Raw genomic sequence first — 19,261 nt, 5'->3', positions numbered from 1 at the left:
CTAACTATAACCAAATTTCAAATTTAAATAACTCAGTAACTATAATAGCTACAAGGAAGTTTTATAAAAGTTTTTATAGCTACTTAGACTGACTATCAGGAAGTTTTTATTTCACGACTCTATCTTTATCCTGGACAAAGTTATGTGGAAAAATGTTGGACCACTCAGTTTTGACTTTAACCAAATTTCAAATTTAAATAACTGGGTAACTATAATCGTTACAAGGAAGTTTTATAAAAGTTTTTTATAGCTACTTAGACTGACTATCAGGAAGTTTTTATTTCACGACTCTATCTTTATCCTGGACAAAGTTATCTGGAAAAATGTTGAGTCACTCACTTTGGACTTCAACTGACTTTAACGAAATTTCAAATTTAAATAACTCGGTAACTATAATAGTTACAGGGAAGTTTTATAATAGTTTTTTATAGCTACTTAGACTGACTTTTAGGAGGTTTTTATTTCACGACTCTATCTTTATCCTGGACAAAGTTATCTGGAAAATTGTTGAGTCACTCAGTTTGGACTCCAACTGACTTTAACGAAATTTAAAATTTAAATAACTCGGTAACTATAATAGTTACAAGGAAGTTTTATAATAGTTTTTTATAGCTACTTAGACTGACTATCGGGAGGTTTTTATTTCACGACTCTATCTTTATCCTAGACAAAGTTATCTGGAAAAATGTTGGACCACTCAGTTTTGACTTTAACTAAATTTCAAATTTAAATAACTTGGTAACTATAATAGTTACAAGGAAGTTTTATAATAGTTTTTTATAGCTACTTAGACTGACTATCGGGAGGTTTTTATTTCACGACTCTATCTTTATCCTAGACAAAGTTATCTGGAAAAATGTTGGACCACTCAGTTTTGACTTTAACTAAATTTCAAATTTAAATAACTTGGTAACTATAATAGTTACAAGGAAGTTCTATAATAGTTTTTTATAGCTACTTAGACTGACTTTCAGGAAGTTTTTATTTCACGACTCTATCTTTATCCTAGACAAAGTTATCTGGAAAAATGTTGGACCACTCAGTTTTGACTTTAACTAAATTTCAAATTTAAATAACTTGGTAACTATAATAGTTACAAGGAAGTTCTATAATAGTTTTTTATAGCTACTTAGACTGACTTTCAGGAAGTTTTTATTTCACGACTCTATCTTTATCCTAGACAAAGTTATCTGGAAAATTGTTGAGCCACTCAGTTTGGACTCCAACTGACTTTAACGAAATTTAAAATTTAAATAACTCGGTAACTATAATAGTTACAAGGAAGTTTTATAATAGTTTTTTATAGCTACTTAGACTGACTATCGGGAGGTTTTTATTTCACGACTCTATCTTTATCCTAGACAAAGTTATCTGGAAAAATGTTGGACCACTCAGTTTTGACTTTAACTAAATTTCAAATTTAAATAACTTGGTAACTATAATAGTTACGAGGAAATTATATAATAGTTTTTTATAGCTACTTAAACTGGCCATCAAGAGGTTTTTATTTCATTACTCTATCTTTACTCTGGAAAAAATCTGGAGTGAAACACCTAATCAAACTAATGTATATTTTAATAACCAACTACACCCACAATTCTTAAACATCCCATGGTTCGTTGACCCTCAAATGTGCCAATCGTGACTCGATGGTCACATTATCGTAATACTCCTTTCGTTTGGTCATAGTGGCCACGTATCTCTCCTGGTTTTTGCCCAGAGCTCTCGCGTGGCCAAACGATTGTTCCTGAAACAAAAGACTGTTTTATTGCACCCCCCCGATATTGATAACTCGCTCTTACCGGGGTTAAATAAGCGTTTCTTAGGTAAAACATGTTCTGTTCTTCGATTTCGAATTTGTCTTTGAGGTCCTGAAGGTGCTTTAGGGTCACCTCTTTGGATAGGCGGATTTTGCCGCGCCATATGTGTCCCGGGGGCATGTGTTTGCGGCGGAACAGGGCGGCAAACAGTCGCATCCTTAAAAAAGGAAAAATCGGTTTTTACGCATTTTCTCGAAAAGTATTGGGAATATGGGAAATTTTTTTTTGGCGTTGGGTTCCTCGTGGAAAATAGAACAAGTCATGAAGAATAACGTTTTGGCGTAAATTTAGTAATTAAGGAGTTATTGAGGTTTTTTGGGTTAAAATTTTTTTTTTGAAAAAAATTTTTTTTTTTTGGAAATGGATAAATTGCCTAAAGGGCTTCAAAAAAGTCTTATAACATTTTTTTGAAAAATGTACCAAAAAAAAGTTATGACCAATTTTCCCAAAAAAGTCTCCCTTAAAAAATCCCTGGGAAAATGTCAGTTTTTATTTTTTTTCTGGAAAACTATTGGTTGTAGGAAAAAATTGTTTAAACAAAAGTTGTTTGGAATTTCAATGCGCATCAGATTTAATAGAAAAATAATTTTTTAGTCCAACAGTTTTCCGGAAAATTGAGGAAAACTCCAAAACAGTTTTTCCTCATTTTCTCGGAAAATATTGGGAATTTGGAAAATTTTCTTTTAGCATTCGATTCCTATTCAAAAATAGAACAAATGATATAGAATAACATTTTGTCGAAAATTGATAAATAAAAGAGTTATGGAGGATTTTTGAAAAAATGGAAAATTTTTTGGTCAAAAATTTAAAAAAAAAAATTTTTCAAAAAAATTTTATTTTTTTTGGAAATGGATAGATTGCTTAAAATGCTACAAAAAAGTCTTATGAAATTTTTTTGGAAAATGTACCTGGGAAAAGTTATGACCAATTTTCCCAAAAAAGTCTCCCTCAAAAAATCCAAAGGGGTACCCCTGGAAAAATGTTCATAATTTCGGTTTTTATTTTTTTCTGGAAAACTATTGGTTGTAGAAAAAAATTGTTTAAACAAAAGTTGTTTGGATTGTCAATGCGCATCAAATGCAATAAAAAAATAATTTTTTAGTCCAACAGTTTTCCGGAAAATCGAGGAAAACTCCAAAACAGTTTTTCCTCATTTTCTCGAAAACTAGTGGAAATTTGGAAAATTTTCTTTTAGCATTGGATTCCTATTCAAAAATAGAACAAATTATATAGAATAACATTTTGTCGAAAATTGATAAATAAAGGAGTTATGACAGATTTTTGAAAAAATTGCAAATTTTTGGGTCAAAAATTTGAAAAAAAATTTTTTTCGAAAAAATTTATTTTTTTTTTGGAAATGGATAAATTGCCTCAAATGCTACAAAAAAGTCTTATAAAACTTTTTTGGAAAATGTACCTGGAAAAAGTTATACCCATTTTTCCCAAAAATTTCCCTCTCAAAAAATCCAAAGGGGTACCCCTGGAAAAATGTTCATAATTTTGGTTTTTATTTTTTTCCTGGAAAACTATTGGTTGTAGAAAAAAATTGTTTAAACAAAAGTTGTTTGGATTGTCAATGCGCATCAAATGCAATAAAAAATAATTTTTTAGTCCAACAGTTTTCCGGAAAATCGTGGAAAACTCCAAAACAGTTTTTCCTCATTTTCACGGAAACTATTGGGAATTTGGAAAATTTTATTTTAGCATTGGATTCCTATTCAAAAATAGAACAAATTATATAGAATAACATTTTGTCGAAAAATGATAAATAAAGGAGTTATGACAAATTTTTGAAAAAATTGCTAGTTTTTGGGACAAAAATTTGAAAAAAATTTTTTTTCGAATTTTTTTTTTTTTTTTTTCTAGAAATGGATAAATTGCCTAAAGGGCTTCAAAAAAGTCTCATAAAACTTTTTTGGAAAACGCACCTGGAAAAAGTTATGACCAATTTTCCCAAAAAAGTCTCCCTCAAGAAATCCAAAGGGGTACCCCTGGAAAAATGTCAATAATATCAGTTTTTATTTTTTTTCTGGAAAACTATTGGTTGGAGAGAAAAATTGTTTAAACAAAAGTTATTTGGATTGTCAATGCGCATCAGATGCAATAGAAAAATAATTTTTTAGTCTAACAGTTTTCCGGAAAATTGAGGAAAACCTCAAAACAGTTTTTCCTCATTTTCTCAAAAACTATTGGAAATTTCAAAAGTTTTCTTTCAGCATTAGATTCCTATTCAAAAATAGGACAAATGATATAGAATAACATTTTGTCGAAAATTGATAAATAAAGGAGTTATGAGAGATTTTTAAAAAAATGGAAAATTTTTGGATCAAAAATTTGAAAAAAATTTTTTTTCGAAATTTTTTTTTTTTTTTTTTGGAAATGGATAAATTGCCTAAAGGACTACAAAAAAGTCTCATAAATTTTTTTTGGAACATGTACCTGGAAAAAGTTATAACCGATTTTCCCAAAAAAATCTCCCTCAAAAAATCCAAAGGGGTACCCCTGGAAAAATGTTCATAATTTCGGTTTTTATTTTTTTTCTGGAAAACTATTGGTTGTAAAAAAAAATTGTTTAAACAAAAGTTGTTTGGATTGTCAATGCGCATCAAATGCAATGAAAAAATAATTTTTTAGTTTAACAGTTTTCCGGAAAATCGAGGAAAACTCCAAAACAGTTTTTCCTCATTTTCTCGAAAACTATTGGAAATTTGGAAAATTTTCTTTTAGCATTGGATTCCTATTCAAAAATAGGATAAATGATATAGAATAACATTTTGTCGAAAAATGATAAATAAAGGAGTTATGAGAGATTTTTAAAAAAATGGAAAATTTTTGTATCAAAAATTTGAAAAAAATATTTTTTCGAAAAAATTGATTTTTTTTTTGGAAATGGATAAATTGCCTAAAGGGCTTCAAAAAAGTCTTATAAAATTTTTTTGGAAAATGTACCTGGAAAAAGTTATGACCAATTTTCCCAAAAAAGGCTCCCTCAAAAAATCCCTGGAAAAATGTCAGATTTATTTTTTTTCTGGAAAACTATTGGTTGTAGGAAAAAACTGTTTAAACAAAAGTTGTTTGGAATTTCACTGTGCATCAGATGGCATAGAAAAACAATCTTTAAATCCAACAGTTTTCCAGAAAATCGGAAAAAACCCTTCATCAGTTTTTCCTAATTTTCTCAAAAAATACTGGGAATATTAAAAAAATTCTTTCATCATTAGCTTCCTAATCAAAAATAGAACAAATCATAAAGAACAACATTTAGCCATAAATTGAATAATAAGCAAGTTATCGAGGATTATATAAACTTGATACTCCTCAAATTGCATCAGCTTGACACGCATTAATTTAAAGCCTTTAAGAGCAATTAAAGACACTAGAGCACCCATAATAATGCTAATAAATTATCCTACAGTACTTACACGTCTAATTATAAAAACACTTAAGGAGGGAATTAACTAGAAATTCAAGTGCAGGCCAGCAAATGAAAACAAACTTATCGAAGCCCCGGGAGCCCTATTAGAGCAACAATAACAACAACAACAAAACCACAATGACACTAGTGTAAATGAGGTTATGTAAAGGAAAAGTGAGGTTAAGTTGGCTATTGCACACGATCGATTCAACGTATGTATGTACACATAACCTCAAAATAGTCATATTTATGTTTTTATTATTATATATAATATTATGTGTTTTCGAGATTTTAGGCCCACAGTTTCACTATATATATATACTAATTAAGCAATAATGATGACTCTATAGGCATTATATAATAGAATAGAATAAAAGTAAGAGCCCCTTAAACCAACAAAACTGCCCCAAATACTGGCCCCCCTTCTTAATAAAATGGGCAACGAACAGTCTCAAATGTCCGACGTAGAAGTGGACGACACCGTTACGGTCGTATCGGACTTTTGGTCGCAACATGGGGCCACCATAAACGGCTCGGAAAGTGGTTCGAGCGTCAGGGTCACATTGTTTGCGGGTGAATTGTTGGTCGAAGAGCCCTTTTGGAGGGACCAACAGTTGACCCCTTTAGAGAAGTTCAGTAAGGTACTGTACTGTATGTTATTAAATTATTGATTGTTTTGATGCAGTAGTACCTATACCTTTCACTACTTCTTGATTTTGTACTTGGATATTGATGTTTTTTAGTGTATAAGGTACTAAATCGAGTGGTTTTTTATGATTTCACAAAAGCTTTTGACAGTGTAACATGTGCTATATTGAGGCAATAGGTATATAGGTTCGGACCTGGATTTATCTGTTTCTTCTTTATTTTAATTTATTTAATTAAGACCTCGGGATGGTATAAAATGTCCCGGATGTCCCTTCGGTTGGTAGGGGTAGGTATTGCATAAAATTGTTTTGACTCGGGTAAATGAGTTTTTTGATATATATTGACTCAAATTAACCTCAAAGTACAAGTTTTTAAATGATGCAATTGTACAATTTGTCTTAGAATTGTACTAAGGCCTTATGTGTGGCCAGAGGCCTCTTTTTTAGTACAATTTTTAATACAAAATTTGGGTGAGAAATTGTACAAAATATTAATGGAGATTTGTACTATTTAAAGATTTGTACTTTGGGTATTTTTAGTACAATTATTAATGCAAAATTAAGTGGAAAGTTGTACAAAATATTAAATGAATTTTGTACAATTTAATTATTTGTACTTTGAACATTTTTAGTACAAATGTTTAAATAGTACAAATTTCAATTAATATTTTGTACAATTTGTCACTTAATTTGGCATTAAAAATTGTACTAAAAAATCCCTTATGCGTGGCCAGAGGCCAGAGGCCTCGCATAAGGGCCTTTTTAGTACAATTTTTAATGCAAAACTGAGTGGAAAATTGTACAAAATATTAATAGAAATTTGTACTATTTAAAGACTTGTACTTTGGGTATTTTTAGTACAAATATTTGAATAGTACAATTTTTAATGCAAAATTTAGTGGGAAATTGTACGAAATATTGATAGAGATTTGTACTATTTAAAGATTGATTCTTTGGGTATTTTTAGTACAAATATCTAAATAGTACAATTATTTAAACAGTCAAATTTAAATAGAAAATTGCTAAATCACATCACTAAACAATTTTCTTTATTATCACAATTTTTGCATTTAAATTAAAACAATTTAGAAATTGCTTAGTGATGCGAGGCCTCTGGCCACGCATAAGGGCTTTTTTAGTACAATTTTTAATGCAAAACTGAGTGGAAAATTGTACAAAATATTGATAGAAAAATTGTACTATTTAAAGACTTGTACTTTGTGTATTTTTAGTACAAATATTTGAATAGTACAATTTTTAATGCAAAATTTAGTGGGAAATTGTACAAAATATTGATAGAGATTTGTACTATTTAAAGATTTATTCTTTGGGTATTTTTAGTACAAATATCTAAATAGTACAATTATTTAAACAGTCAAATTTAAATAAAAAAAACTGCTAAATCATATCACTAAGCAATTTTCCCAATTATCACAATTTTTGCTTTTTTAGTACATTTTTTAATGCAAAATTGAGTGGAAAATTGTACAAAATATTTAATATTATTTGTACCATTTTTAGTACAATTTTAATATGAAAAATGGCAATAATTGTACAAAATAATAACATAATTTTGTACAAAGGTTTTAGTACAATTTTAATATAAAAGTAAACTAAAAATTGTACAAAATATAATAAAACTCTGTTCCGTGTAAAAATTTGTACTAAATGCGTTAAATTGATTTAATTTAAATGCAAATATTGTGATAATTGGGAAAATTGTTTAGTGATGCGCCACGCATGAAGGTTTTTTTAGTACAAAATTGAGTGGCAAATTGTACAAAATTTAAATGAAAAATTGTACTATTTAAACATTTGTACTAAAAATTTGACCAGGAGCATCACTAAGAAATGTTTAAAGAATTTATGTTTTGATGCAAGGATGTTGTTTTTAGTACAATTTTTTAAATAGTACAAATTTCAAATAATTATTTTGTACAATTTGCCACTTAATTTTGCATTAAAAATTGTACTAAAAAAGCCCTTATGCGTCACTAAGCAATTCTGAAATTGTCTCAATTTAGGTGCAAAAATTGTGATAATGTAGAAAATTGCTTGGTGATGCGAGGCCTCTGGCCACGCATAAAGGTCTTTTTAGTACAATTTTTAATGCAAAATTGAGTTGAAAATTGTACAAAATATTTAATAATAATGTAACATTTTTAGTATAATTTTTAATGCAAAAAATTCGTGAAAATTTGTACGTAATGTTACGAGAAAATTGTACTTTTTAAAATTGTACTAAAAAAACCCTTGTGCGTGGCCAGAGGCCTCGCACCACCAAGCAATTTCCTCAATTATCACAATTATTGCACCTAAATTGAGACAATTTCAAAATTGCTTAGTGATGCGAGGCCTCTGGCCACGCATAAGGGTTTTTTTAGTACAATTTTTAATGCAAAATTGAGTGGAAAATTGTACAAAATATTTAATATTATTTGTACTATTTTTAGTACAATTTTTAATGCAAAATGAAAATTTGTACGTAATGTTACAAGAAAATTGTACTTTTTAGGCTTTTCTTTTTTTTCAATTCATATTTTGAACCCTCTTTCACCCATTTTTATATTAAAAATTGTACTAAAAAAACCCTTAAGCGTGGCCAGAGGCCTCGCATCACTGAGCAATTTTCTTTTCAATTTTGACTGTTTGAATAATTGTACTATTTAAAATATTTGTACTAAAAATATCCGAGGATAAATTTTTAAATAGTACAAATCTCCATCAATATTTTGTACAATTTTCCACTTAATTTTGCATTAAAAATTGTACTAAAAAAGCTCTGGTTGGTTAAAAATTGCTTAGTGATGCGAGGCCTCTGGCCACGCATAAGGGCTTTTTTAGTACAATTTTTAATACAAAATTGTACAAAATATCATTATAAAACCTTGTACAATTCAAAAATTTGTACTAAAAACAACAATTCCTTGAATTATCACAACGTTTACCTCCGAATAAAAATTCTTCAAACATATCGTGACGTGACCAAATTTTTAGTACAATTTTAATACGAAAAAGGGTCAAAAATTGTACAAACTAGAGTACCAATCCCATTCTGTACATTTCAGAACATCAAAATCTACCGCCATCCCTCCATCGTCAAATACATAACCTCCTGGCAAAAATCCTCCAAATACTACTTAGCGGTAGAGGAAGTGAGCCCCCTAGCACACCTGATTCAGTCGCATTTGAGCCCCATGGAGGTCTGCTTGGGCCTCTACTCCATATTGAAAGCCATTGATTTTTTACACTCAAAAGCCTCCGTGTCCCATAACAACGTTTCCGTTGCCTCAATTATGGTGAACAAAGAGGGCAACTGGAAACTGGGAGGGATGGAGTACTTGTGCCCTTACAACCAGTTAAATCCGGATTACGTCCGGAAGACTGAAAAGTGGAGGGGGGGTCATAAAATCCCGGATGGCGCGGAGAGTCTGAAGGACAAAAGTAAACTGGATCTGGTGGGGTTTTGCGCAACGGCTCTGGATCTCCTCAAAAACTCCAGTAAATCATTCATTAACTCCATCTTAAGGCCTCCAAATAATTTCCGGATTATTTAAGGTGACCCCAATGCATCCAGAGAATCGTTCCAAAACTATTGTACAAAAGTCCTAGAGGACCCCAACCACTTACAAACGACCACACTGCAAAACCTCCTGGATCATCCGTACTTCAAGCATCCATTTATTACGATCCACTCGTTCCTGATCGAGTTACCGCTTAAATCGGATCCGGAAAAATCGGAATTTTTTAAAAATCTGGAAAAGGAACTGAGAGCGCTGGATGACGAGGAACTAGTGGCCGGCCAACTGGGCGGACTTTTGGTCTCTAGACTGGTCCTGTTGAATCAGGATGCCCAAGAGTGCGTTTTACCTTATATAATGGTTCCGAGAAAAGGTAAGTGTGATTGATGGATTTTGTACAATATATTGTACAATATTATTGTCTACTGATTTCGGATTTATAGGTCGTCATCATCATCATCATCATCAGGGCTATTAAACTCTTTTGTTGGCCTTGGTAAGGGCGAATGTTAAAAGGGTGCCTCAAGGGGGGGTGGAGGGTGGGAGAGGAAAAATCAGGGTTGTCCACGATGACCTTTAAAGGGTGTCTCATGCATGAAATATTGGTACTTTCTTAGTACAAAAAGGTGCTGTTTTATTACTTAATAATGCGAAGTTTTAGTACAATTTTATTGTAACAATGAACTAAAAATTGTACAATCAAATATAATAAAACTCTGTACCGTTTGAAAATTTGTACTAAATGCGTTAAATTGATTTCATTTAAATCCAAAAATTGTGATAATTGGGAAATTTGTTTAGTGATGCGTGACGCAATAAGGGCTTTTTTAGTACAATTTTTAATACAAAATTGAGTATAAAATTGTACAAAATTTTCAAGGAAAAATTGTACTATTTAAAATTTTGTACTAAAAAGGCCCTTATGCGTGGCCAGAGGCCTCGCATCACTAAGCAATTTTTAACCAACCAAAGCTTTTTTAGTACAATTTTTAATGTAAAATTAAGTGGAAAATTGTACAAAATATTGATAGAGATTTGTACTATTTAAAGATTTGTATTTCGGGTATTTTTAGTACAAATATTTTAAATAGTACAATTATTCAAACAGTCAAAATTGAATAGAAAATTGCTTAGTGATGCGAGGCCTCTGGCCACACACAAGGGTTTTTTTAGTACAATTTTAAAAAGTACAATTTCCTCGTAACATTTTTTACAAATTTCCACGAATTTTTTGCATTAAAAATTGTACTAAAAATAGTATGGCATGTACTAAAAGTAGCATAAGGGCTTTTTAATACAATTTTTTGTACAAAAAAACAGTGAAAAATTGTACAAAATATTTAATAATATTTGTACTAGGTACAATTTTTAATACAAAATTCCCTGGAAAATTGTACAAAATAATAATAGAAATTTGTACTATTTAAACATTTGTACTAAAAAAGCCCTTATGCGTGGCCAGAGGTCTCGCATCACTAAGCAATTTTTAAATTGTTTTAATTTTAATGCAAAAATTGTGATAACTGAGAAAATTGCTTGGTGATGCCTCTGGCCACGCATAAGGGCTTTTTAGTACAATTTTTAATAATATTTGTACAATTTTTAGTACAATTTTTAATGAAAAAATTTCGTGAAAATTTGTACAAAATGTGACGAAAAAATTGTACTTTTTAAAATTGTACTAAAAAAAACCCTTGTGCGTGGCCAGAGGCCTCGCACCACCAAGCAATTTCCTTAATTATCACAATTTTTGCACCTAAATTAAGACAATTTCAAAATTGCTTAGTGATGCGAGGTCTTTGGCAACGCATAAGGGCTTTTTAGTACAATTTTTAATAATATTTGTACTATTTTTAGTACAATTTATAATGCAAAAAAATTTGTGAAAATTTTCACGAAATATTACGAGAAATGTGTACTTTTTAAAATTGTACTAAAAAAACCCTTGTGCGTGGCCAGAGGCCTCGCACCACCAACCAATTTCCTCAATTATCACAATTTTTGCATCTAAATTGAGACAATTTCAAAATTGCTTAGTGATGCGAGGCCTCTGGCCACGCATAAGGGCCTTTTTAGTACAATTTTTAATAATATTTGTACTATTTTTAGTACAATTTTCAATACAAAAAAAACAGTGACAAATTGTACAAAATATTTAATAATATTTGTACTATTTAAACATTTGTACTAAAAACCCTCTCATGCCTAATAAAACAGAACAATACATTAACGAACTCTCTCAATTTTCGTTGCAAAATCAAGTGGCCACCGACAACAAGCCTAAATTACCCCAAAACCCTCGAAGGTCATTTAAAGGTCACAAACAAATCAAGGGGACAAGGACAAATTGCACCTTCAACTTATAATTTACTTCACTAGTTTATGGGACCTTTTGAGGGCGTTTGCTCCGACCTGTATATATTATCTTGTACAATTATTACAGTAGTACCAACTAAAAAATCTTTAGGTACTAACGACGCCATATTCTCCTTGGAAGTCTTTAAAACGTACATCGCGCCTAAACTTTTACGCATCTTCCCGGTGAGGGATGCGCAAATACGGCGGCGACTGCTCGATTATTTGCCGCAATGTTTCGACTGTTTTTCCCGGGACGATTTGCAATTCAAAATTTTACCGGAGGTGAGTTTTTCACCCCCTCCCGCCTCCTCCCTCAAAAAAAAAAAACAAACGAATAAACTCATATACAGGGTGGAATTTTAGCTTCTGGTGGGCATCAAGGACCTCGATGACGAGTTGGTGTGCGCCACTTTGCACACCCTGGCCGCCCTGGTGCCGGTTTTGGGGGCGCACGTGGTCATCAGTGGCGAACGGGCCAAATTGTTTAACGATGGCCGACCGAATAGTCGTGCGGCCGCACCAATAAACGGTGCGGAATTGGGGCAGGTTTTGAGGTCCGCGGATGTGGAAGGGGCGAAGGGCACTTTGGGGGGTAAGTGGCCCGGGAAAATTGGTTTTTTAGTGAAAACTGTTGGGAATATTGGAGGTTTTTTTTGAGTATAGGGTTCTTGATTGAAAATAGAACAAATTATATAGAATAACGTTTTGTCCAAAATTGATAAATAAAGGAGTTATGAGAGGTTTTTGAAAAAAAGAAAAATTTTTGGGTCAAAATTATGAAAAAAAAAAATTTTTTTTTTTGGAAATGGATAAAGTGCTCAAAAAACGTCAAAAAAGTCTTATAAAACTTTTTTGTAAAATGTACCTGGAAAAAGTTATACCTGATTTTCCCTTTCTGAAAAAATCCAAAGGGGTACCCCTGGAAAAATGTCAATAATTTCGGTTTTTATTTTTTTTCTGGAAAACTATTGGTTGGAGAAAAAAATTGTTCAAACAAAAGTTGTTTGGAATGTCAATGCGCATCAGATGCAATAGAAAAATAATTTTTAAATTCAGTTGTTTTCCGGAAAATTGAGGAAAACTCTTAAACAGTTTTTCCTCATTTTCTCGAAAACTATTGGGAAAATAGAAAATTTTCTTTCGGTATTGGATTCCTATTCAAAAATAGAACAAATTATATAGAATAACATTTTGTCCAAAATTGATAAATAAAAGAGTTATGGAGGATTTTTGAAAAAATTAAAAATTTTTGGGTCAAAATTATGAAAAAAAAAATTTTTTGAAAATTTTTTTTTTTTTTGCAAATGGATAAAGTGCCCAAAGGGCTTCAAAAAAGTCTTATAAAACTTTTTTGGAAAATGTACCTTTAAAGAGTTATACCCAATTTTCCCAAAAATTCCTCCCTCAAAAAATCCAAAGGGGTACCCCTGGAAAAATGTTCATAATTTCGGTTTTTATTTTTTTTCTGGAAAACTACTGGTTGGAGAAAAAAATTGTTTAAACAAAAGTTGTTTGGAACGTCAATGCGCATCAGATGCAATAGAAAAATAATTTTTAAATTCAATAGTTTTCCGGAAAATTGAGGAAAACTCTTAAACAGTTTTTCCTCATTTTCTCGAAAACTATTGGGAAAATGGAAAATTTTCTTTCGGTATTGGATTCCCCATCAAAAGTGGAACAAATTATGTAGAATAAGATTTTGCCGTAAATCTCAAAATAAAAGAGTTATGGAGGATTTTTAAAAAAATGAAAAATTTTTGGGTCAAAATTTTGGAAAAAAAAAATTTTTGAAAAAAAATTTTTTTTTTTTGGAAATGGATAAATTGCTCAAAAAACGTTAAAAAAGTCTTATAAAACTTTTTTGTAAAATGTACCTGGAAAAAGTTATGCTCAAAAAAGTCTCCCTCAAAAAATCCAAAGGGGTACCCCTGGAAAAATTTTCATAATTTCGGTTTTTATTTTTTTTCTGGAAAACTATTGGTTAGAGAGAAAAATTGTTTAAACAAAAGTTGTTTGGAATGTCAATGCGCATCAGATGCACTAGAAAAATAATGTTTAAATTCAATAGTTTTCCGGAAAATTGAGGAAAACTCTTAAACAGTTTTTTCTCATTTTCTCGAAAACTATTGGGAAAATCGAAAATCTTCTTTTACCGTTCGATTCCTATTCAAAAATAGAACAAATTATGTAGAATAAGATTTTGCCGTAAATCTCAAAATAAAAGAGTTATGGACGGCTTTTCAAAAAATGGAAAATTTTTGGGTCAAAAATGTGAAAAAAAAATTTTTTTGAAAAAAATTTTTTTTTTTTTGGAAATGGATAAAGAGCTCAAAAAATGTCAAAAAAGTCTTATAAAACTTTTTTGGAAAATGTACCTTTAAAGAGTTATACCCAATTTTCCCAAAAATTCCTCCCTCAAAAAATCCAAAGGGATACCCCTGGAAAAATCTTCCTAATTTCGGTTTTTATTTTTTTTCTGGAAAACTGTTGGTCGGAGAAAAAAATTGTTCAAACAAAAGTTGTTTGGAATGTCAATGCGCATCAGATGCAATAGAAAAATAATTTTTAAATTCAATAGTTTTCCGGAAAATTGAGGAAAACTCTTAAACAGTTTTTCCTCATTTTCTCGAAAACTATTGGGAAAATGGAAAATTTTCTTTCGGCATCGGATTCCTAATCAAAAATGGAACAAATTATGTAGAATCCAAATTTGCCGTAAATCTCAAAATAAAGAAGTTATAGAGGATTTTTGAAAAATTTAAAAAAACTTGGATGAAAAATTGGAAAAAAAAATTTTTTAAGAAATTTTAATTTTTTTTTTGGAACTGACTAAATCTCTCAAAAAACTCAAAAAAACTCTCATAAACTTTTTTTAAAAAACCCACCAGGAAAGAGTTATCTCAATTTTCCTCAAAAAAAACCCAAACAACCTACATTAAATTTTTTTTTTCGGGAAAACCACTCATTCCAGAAAAAAACCGTTAAAACAAAACTTTTTCACAATTTCAAGGCGCATCACATACCCCAAAAACCCAACTTCCAAACCCAACAGTTTTCCAGAAACCCCCCCCCCCCCCCTGAGAAGTTTTTCTTTATTAAACAGAGCGTCCAGACCTTCCGGAACGCCCGAGACCCGACGGCGAGGAGGGCGAAACCTCCACGGAGGACGTCGAACAATCGGGCGAAGAATCCGCGGACAATTGGGAGGATTGGGGGGAGGGCGAAGGGGCCGCGCCCCCAACAGACGTCAACAGACCCAAACGGTTCTTGGACATCACCGAGTTGGACATTAAGGCGCAACCGTCGGAAGAACCGGAAGTTGACTTTTTCGCCGATATGGAACCGGAAATACGCAGCAGCAGGAAATTTTTGACGGAAAAAACGGTCGGCAGCAGCAGCAGCATGTTTTCGGTTAAAAACGAGCATCAGGGGGACGAGGAGGGTTGGGACGACGATTGGGCATAATTAATTTCAATAAATAGTTTAAGTGTATTAAAACGTGTTTTTTTTTGTCAGAAGCTTGCGGCAAGTCTGGATATGCGGCATCCAAAGGAAAATGGCGCAAAGGTAAGGGACATTTATTGACGTGAAAATGATTATTTAAGAAGTCTAGTGGAAAATCTAGAGGAAGAAAGATTAATTGGACCAATAGTTCTTTTATAATTTATGAGTGAAATATTTGGTGCAGTAATCCCACTTCTGATGTTCAGGCTTACCTCAGATTTTTTTTGTTTCTGTTATTAATGGAGGCCTCCTATTAGGGTTGTGACTTCCATGAGCTAAAAACAATATCGATATTTTCGGATGACTGGGGGCTAAAAACATAAACCTTTTTTCAGTTTTTCCTCATTTTCTCGAAAACTATTGGGAATATTGAAAATTTTCTTTTGGCATTTGATTCCTTTTAAAAAATAGAACGAATTATTTAGAATAACATTTTGTCCAAAATTGATTAATAAGGGAGTTATGAGAGGTTTTTTGGAAAAATTGAAAATTTTTGAAAAAAAAAAATTTTGTGAAAAAAATTTTTTTTTTTGGGAATAGATAAATTGCCCAAAGGGCTTCAAAAAAGTCTTATAAAACTTTTTTGGAAAATGTACTTGGAAAAAGTTATACCCGATTTTCCCTTTCTGAAAAAATCCAAAGGGGTACCCCTGGAAAAATGTCCATAATTTCGATTTTTAATTTTTTTCTGGAAAACTATTGGCTGGAGAAAAAAATTGTTTAAACAAAAGTTGCTTGGAATGTTAATGCGCATCAGATGCAATATAAAAATAATTTTTAAGACCAGCAGTTTTCGGGAAAATTGAGGAAAACCCTTAAACAGTTTTTCCTCATTTTCTCGAAAACTATTGGGAATATTGAAAATTTTCTTTCGGTATTGGATTCCCAATCAAAAATGGAACAAATTATGTAGAATAAAGTTTTGCCGTAAATCTCAAAATAAAAGAGTTATTAAGGATTTTTAAAAAAATTAAAAATTTTTGGGTCAAAATTGTAAAAAAAAAATTTTTTTGAAAATTTTTTATTTTTTTTTGGAAATGGATAAAGAGCTCAAAAAACGTCAAAAAAGTCTAATAAAACTTTTTTGGAAAATGTACCTGAAAAAAGTTATACCTGATTTTCCCTTTCTGAAAAAATCCAAAGGGGTACCCCTGGGAAAATGTCCAGAATTTCGGTTTTTATTTTTTTTCTGGAAAATTACTGGATGGAGAAAAAAACTTTTTAGACAAAAGTTGTTTGGAATGTCAATGCGCATCAGATGCAATAAAAAAATAATTTTTAAGTCCAGCAGTTTTCGGGAAAATTGAGGAAAACCCTTAAACAGTTTTTCCTCATTTTCTCGAAAACTATTGGGAATATTGAAAATTTTCTTTTAGCATTCGATTCCTATTCAAAAATAGAACAAATTATATAGAATAACATTTTGTCCAAAATTGATTAATAAAGGAGTTATGAGGGATTTTTTGAAAAAATGGAAAATTTTCGGGTCAAAAATGTAAAAAAAAAATTTTTTGAAAAAATTGATTTTTTTTTTGGAAATGGATAAATTGCTCAAGGGGCTTCAAAAAAGTCTTATAAAACTTTTTTGGAAAATGTACCCGGAAAAAGTTATACCTAATTTTCCCTTTCTGAAAAAATCCAAAGGGGTACCCCTGGAAAAATGTTCATAATTTCGGTTTTTATTTTTTTTCTGGAAATCTATTGGCTGGAGAAAAAAATTGTTTAAACAAAAGTTGTTTGGAATCTCAATGCGCATCAGATGCAATAAAAAAATAATTTTTAAGTTCAGCAGTTTTCCGGAAAATTGAGGAAAACCCTTAAACAGTTTTTCCTCATTTTCTCGAAAACTATTGGGAAAATGGAAAATTTTCTTTCAGTATTGGATTCCCAATCAAAAATGGAACAAATTATGTAGAATAAAATTTTGCCGTAAATCTCAAAATAAAAGAGTTATTAAGGATTTTTAAAAAAATGAAAAATTTTTGGATCAAAATTGTGAAAAAAAAATTTTTTTGGAAAAATTTTTTTTTTTTTTGGAAATGGATAAAGAACTCAAAAAACGTCAAAAAAGTCTTATAAAACTTTTTTGAAAAATGTACCTGGAAAAAGTTATTCCTGATTTTCCCTTTCTGTAAAAATCCAAAGGGATACCCCTGGAAAAATGTTCATAATTTCGGTTTTTATTTTTTTTCTGGAAAACTATTGGTTAAAGAAAAAAGTTGTTTAAACAAAAGTTGCTTAGAATGTTAATGCGCATCAGATGCAATAAAAAAATAATTTTTAAGCCCAGCAGTTTTCGGGAAAATTGAGGAAAACCCCTAAACAGTTTTTCCTCATTTTCTCGAAAACTATCGGGAATATTGAAAATTTTCTTTTAGCATTCGATTCCTATTCAAAAATAGAACGAATTATGTTGAATAACATTTTGTCCTAAATCTCAAAATTAAAGAGTTATGAAGGATTTTTAAAAAAATGAAAAATTTTTGGGTCAAAATTGGGAAAAAAAAAATTTTAGAAAAAATTTTTTTTTTTTGGAAATGGATAAAGAGCTCAAAAAACGTCAAAAAAGTCTTATAAAATTTTTTTGGAAAATGTACCTGGAAAAAGTTATACTTGATTTTCCCTTTCTGAAATCCAAAGGGGTACCCCTGGGAAAATGTCCAGAATTTCGGTTTTTATTTTTTTTCTGGAAAATTACTGGATGGAGAAAAAAACTTTTCAGACAAAAGTTGTTTGGAATATCAATGCGCATCACATGCAATAGAAAAATAATTTTTAAGTCCCGCAGTTTTCCGGAAAATTGGGAAAAACCTCTAAACAGTTTTTCCTCATTTTCTCGAAAACTATTGGGAAAATGGAAATTTTTCTTTTAGCATTAGAATCCCATTCAAATATAGAACAAATCATGTAGAATAACATTTTGTTCTAAATCTCAAAATAAAAGACTTATCGAGGATTTTTAAAAAAATGAAAAATTCTTGGGTCAAAATTGTGAAAAAAAATTTTTTTTGAAAAAAAATTTTTTTTTTTGGAAATGGATAAAGAGCTCAAAAAACCTCAAAAAAGTCCTATGAAACTTTTTTGGAAAATGTACCTGGAAAAAGTTATACCCGATTTTCCCTTTCTGAAAAAATCCGAAGGGGTACCCCTGGGAAAATGTTCATAATTTCGGTTTTTATTTTTTTTTTGGAAAACTATTGGCTGGAGAAAAAAATTGTTTAAACAAAAGTTGTTTGGAATCTCAATGCGCATCAGATGCAATAAAAAATAATTTTTAAGTTCAGCAGTTTTCCGGAAAATTGAGGAAAACCCTTAAACAGTTTTTCCTCATTTTCTCGAAAACTATTGGGAATATTGAAAATTTTCTTTTAGCATCCGATTCCTATTCAAAAATAGAACGAATTATTTAGAATAACATTTTGTTCAAAATTGATTAATAAAGGAGTTATGAGGAGTTTTTGAAAAAATGGACAATTTTTGAGTCAAAAATGAAAAAAAAAATTTTTTTTTTTTTAATTTTTTTTTTTTTGGAAATCGATAAACTACTCAAAATGCTTCAAAAAAGTCCAATAAAACTTTTTTGAAAAACCCACCAGGAAAAACTTACCCACAATTTTCCTCAAAAAAACCCAAACAACTTACATTTAAATTTTTTTGCGGGAAAAGTACTTATCGCATAAAAAAACCGTTAAGACAAAACTTTTCCGCAATTTCAACGCGCACCACATACACCAAAAACCCCATTTCCAAACCCAAAAGTTTTCCAGAAAATCGGGAAAAACTTCGAGGAACCCCTGGGGCGGAGGGAGCAACGGCTTGGGCCATAATTAATTTCAATAAATAACTGTTTCTTTTAATTAGTTTTATTTAATTAACAATAACGGGCTCGGTGCAACCTCACTCTCGCTTACCTCACATTGGTTAGTAGCACAACAATTTTCCTTTGTTTCTATTATTATATAATGGGAGTCCTCTTATTAGGCTAGTGACGTCAAC

General features: G+C 30.8%; 2 protein-coding genes across 3 annotated transcripts; one reads left to right on the top strand and one right to left on the bottom strand.

Annotated features, from left to right (window-relative positions):
* Positions 1–1,557: 1,557 nt before the first annotated feature.
* Positions 1,558–19,261, bottom strand: LOC126747769 (ribosomal protein 63, mitochondrial-like). Of its 2 annotated transcripts, none has more exons than XM_050456567.1 (3): positions 19,177–19,261; positions 1,803–1,977; positions 1,558–1,747 (listed from the first exon to the last, which is right to left on the bottom strand). In XM_050456567.1, exons 2-3 carry the CDS (start codon positions 1,974–1,976, stop codon positions 1,601–1,603), a joined length of 321 nt encoding a protein of 106 aa, XP_050312524.1. In that variant the 5' UTR covers position 1,977; positions 19,177–19,261; the 3' UTR covers positions 1,558–1,600. The 2 variants fall into 2 exon arrangements, with proteins under 2 accessions (XP_050312524.1, XP_050312523.1); XM_050456566.1 differs by lacking the exon at positions 19,177–19,261 and adding an exon at positions 5,243–5,402.
* On the top strand, positions 5,433–15,259 carry LOC126747768 (protein-associating with the carboxyl-terminal domain of ezrin). Its single transcript, XM_050456565.1, has 6 exons — positions 5,433–5,876; positions 8,951–9,383; positions 9,441–9,776; positions 11,871–12,043; positions 12,125–12,353; positions 14,865–15,259. The coding sequence occupies exons 1-6, from the start codon at positions 5,670–5,672 to the stop codon at positions 15,224–15,226; spliced, it is 1,740 nt and encodes a 579-aa protein (XP_050312522.1). The 5' UTR covers positions 5,433–5,669; the 3' UTR covers positions 15,227–15,259.

This window comes from Anthonomus grandis, chromosome 20 (genome assembly GCF_022605725.1).
Source record: "Anthonomus grandis grandis chromosome 20, icAntGran1.3, whole genome shotgun sequence".
NCBI lineage: Eukaryota > Metazoa > Arthropoda > Insecta > Coleoptera > Curculionidae > Anthonomus > Anthonomus grandis.
The sequence above is the reverse complement of the archived record's forward strand: the minus strand, read 5'-3'. Positions and strand labels throughout refer to the sequence as shown.